The sequence below is a fragment of the Corylus avellana genome, chromosome ca1 (assembly GCF_901000735.1).
Source record: "Corylus avellana chromosome ca1, CavTom2PMs-1.0".
NCBI classification, from domain to species: Eukaryota; Viridiplantae; Streptophyta; class Magnoliopsida; order Fagales; family Betulaceae; genus Corylus; species Corylus avellana.
The window spans coordinates 38,885,903-38,888,960 of NC_081541.1; the positions used below are offsets into that span (position 1 = coordinate 38,885,903).

Sequence of the window (3,058 nt, forward strand, 5' to 3'; positions counted from 1 at the left end):
AAATTAAACTACCATTTATCCCCAAGCTCAAGCTGACATCAGAATTGATTTCTATTCTAATTTCTTATTCCTTGATAGGTGGAATAAACAAGGTAGAGTGGAATAAACAAGGTAGAGTTTTAATTGAGAGTTTTGACCTATCTATAAGTAAAGAGAATGTGTATTAATCCATCAATATGGGCTCAAAAGGCATAATTAGGCATAGGTTGTAAGATACTTCTCTTCTAAATTTATTTTAGGCTTATGTTGTTAGGGTTCTTTGATTCGCTTGAACAAATATGGCGGTAGGTAATTCTGAATCATTTCTGCTGCGTATTCTACCATAATATTTGTTTTGTATGCTAACAATAGTACCCAACGAAAACCATTGCTAACAAACAAACAACGGACGAGGAAGAAGAAGAAGAAGTTAAGTCCTACCTTCAAGTTGTGAGCAAGATGCAGCCAATGCTGACTAATTTGTGCCCAAACCAGTGGCCGAGCTGCATTGGGCTTCCCCAACTCGGTGAAGAATTCCTCTTTTCTATATCCAATACGCCCCAACAAATTACTTCCATTACCTTTCGGTACATTGTAGCTTGCCACATCCATGTGAGAAACATACTTAGGGTCCAATTTTCCCTTGGGGTTCTGTCAACAAAAAAGATTTAGGATCCGTTTCGGGGATTTAAAAATAATAATTTTAAAACGTAATTTTAAAAATTGCAGTTTAGCTTTTGGCAAATTCGCATTTTAATATGTAAAATTGTATATTTTTATAAACGCATCGCTTGGTTGCGATTTAAAAACACATTTTTTTTTACGTTTTGAAAAATATATTTTTTTTTTATGATTTAGTTTAAAACTGCACTTTTAGTCTGCAAAATTGTAGTGCCAAACATACACGTACATGAGCTGCATTTACTCTGAAAACCAAATCTAAAACATGTGAAAGAGAGACTAAAGCTATGGAGTGAATTCAGGCATATACCTGCCACCCCCAAATACCGGTGTGAGCAATTTGTTTGGGAATGGAAACATCTCCAATGGACAAAGAATCATTTAAATTCCCAGCAATGCCAAAATGGACAATTCCTTTTATGTCAAATAGATCCAGCATCTGTTGAGTTGCTACAGCTGCGTTCACCTGATTGAGCCAAACACCACATTGAATTAGGTTGTGGTTGAGACTTTTCTTTCAGTACTAAAGCTTCCCCTTAACCCTAATACAATGTTTCATACCACATGGCATTATTAAGTGGCTCTGATACTATTAGTAACCACACAGGAAAACAGCCAACCATATTTGTGTTATCTCCAAAAAATGATTAGTCAATTTGAAATTTCCTTAAAGTATCTTTGAAATTGTGTTAAGCAGTTTAAAAAAATGCTTTTAGTACATAAAAAGACATGCAAAGCAAGAATAGGTCCGTTTGGTATAAACTTAAAAAACACTTTCGACCTTTTTGCTCTAAAAGAGTCTAAAATTATGTTTTAGGGAAGCTTGAAAGATGAGATTTTTTCTAAAAAGCTCTTTCAAGTTTGTTTTTTTTTTTTTTAGGCAAAAGCTCTATTTCAAAAAACAATCTCAAACAAGTTCTTAGTAAGCAAGCAATGTACTTAGTACTCATGAATATATTTATAAACCACTCATTTTACATGAATTACTCATCTTCTTGAACCAGGGCCCTACATACTACAAGGTGAAAATTACGGCATATAGAGATCTCTATATGCCATAATTTTCACCTTATAGTACTCTAGAGAATTTGTTTACTGTGAAATTGAAAAATCAAGGTAAACTAGTTGTGCTGGCCATTCATGCCATTTGAACACCTTGCAGAATCTATGACAAACAGACAAAGAAATGAAAAAAAGCTGATATTTGGTGCATCAGCCATGCATCAACAGAAAGTGAAAAGGTTTATATTTACCATTCCAACTCCACATCTCACATAGATAACTTTCTTCTCATGGATCTTCCCCACCAGAAATCGTCTGCCTGCAATTCCAAGTGGTCTTTTCAACCAAATAATTTATCTGCATTTACCACAAATTCATCAAACATAGATGCAGAAAACCCCCAACCTGACAAATCCACAGTCCTTTGAGGCTTGAAAATCCCAGTAGCAAAAAAAGCATTCTCTTCAGGTGGATACACTGTAACCAGACCAAGATAAGGCCCTTCGTGGTTTATTTCTTTGATCACATTCAAAGATTTTCGTCTTTTTAATGGAAAAGAAAATGCAGGAACAACAAGCAAGAGAACTAAAACCAGCAAAACCAAGCATTTTCTTACTAGTTTTGCAGTCATGGCTATAGGATATGCTAAAAGAGACTGCTTATCTTTTAGTAAACTGTTGGTTGTGAGTTATGACTTGCTTTTCACAAGTCTGTAAGACCCAAAAAAATAATTAAGTTTATTATTAATAACCTCGTAGTAATCTGAATTAATTAATGAGATAAATTGCACATGGGATGATTTATAATAATGATAATATTTGTGTGATAATAATATGATAACAATGTCATTTAATGATGATATATTCGTGTAATGTAGTTTTAAGTGATAAAGAGATTAACTAATAATAATGTTAGTGTGACAATTGATTAATAAATAAAATAGCTTAATTATAAGTAGTAGATAAAATAAATAAAAGTAGTGTGGGGAATAAAAGAGAACAATAAAGATAGAATCAATATATAGTAGGGTAATCTTGCAATGTTAAAAAGATGGTGCTTTAAAATAAAAAGAAGATCTAACTAATGCCACATGTCAAGCTACCATTGGCTATGTGAGATATCTCTTATCACCTTATCACATTTATTTCTCCCTTCTCTCATCTCACGCACATCTCTCATTTCTCCTCCTTCCTTTCTTGAGTCCTACTATGCGGCTGCCTCTAGCGTAGGACATATATTAAAAAATTGTATTTTTTTTTTTATTTGGTTAGTTAAATTTTTATAAATTAATATTTAATTTTTAATGCCTCAAAACTTGTTTTTGGATTTAAAACTAAAATCTAGGGGTAGAAGGTTAACCCTTTAAAAATTTGTATGATCTAAAAGGGATTCGATC

The 3,058-nt window shown here is 33.0% G+C and overlaps 1 protein-coding gene across 1 annotated transcript in view; it reads right to left on the reverse strand.

Annotated features, from left to right (window-relative positions):
* LOC132167095 (bark storage protein A-like) overlaps window positions 1-2,336 on the reverse strand; it is a 7,574-nt gene extending 5,238 nt beyond the window's left edge. Inside the window, exons 1-4 of the mRNA XM_059577990.1 lie at window positions 2,068-2,336; window positions 1,914-1,981; window positions 971-1,126; window positions 421-630 (exon numbers count right to left, since the gene is read on the reverse strand). Of these exons, the coding sequence (XP_059433973.1) occupies window positions 421-630; window positions 971-1,126; window positions 1,914-1,981; window positions 2,068-2,293 (660 nt within the window). The 5' untranslated portion in view covers window positions 2,294-2,336. The remainder of the gene's footprint in view (window positions 1-420; window positions 631-970; window positions 1,127-1,913; window positions 1,982-2,067) is intronic.
* Window positions 2,337-3,058: the final 722 nt, after the last annotated feature.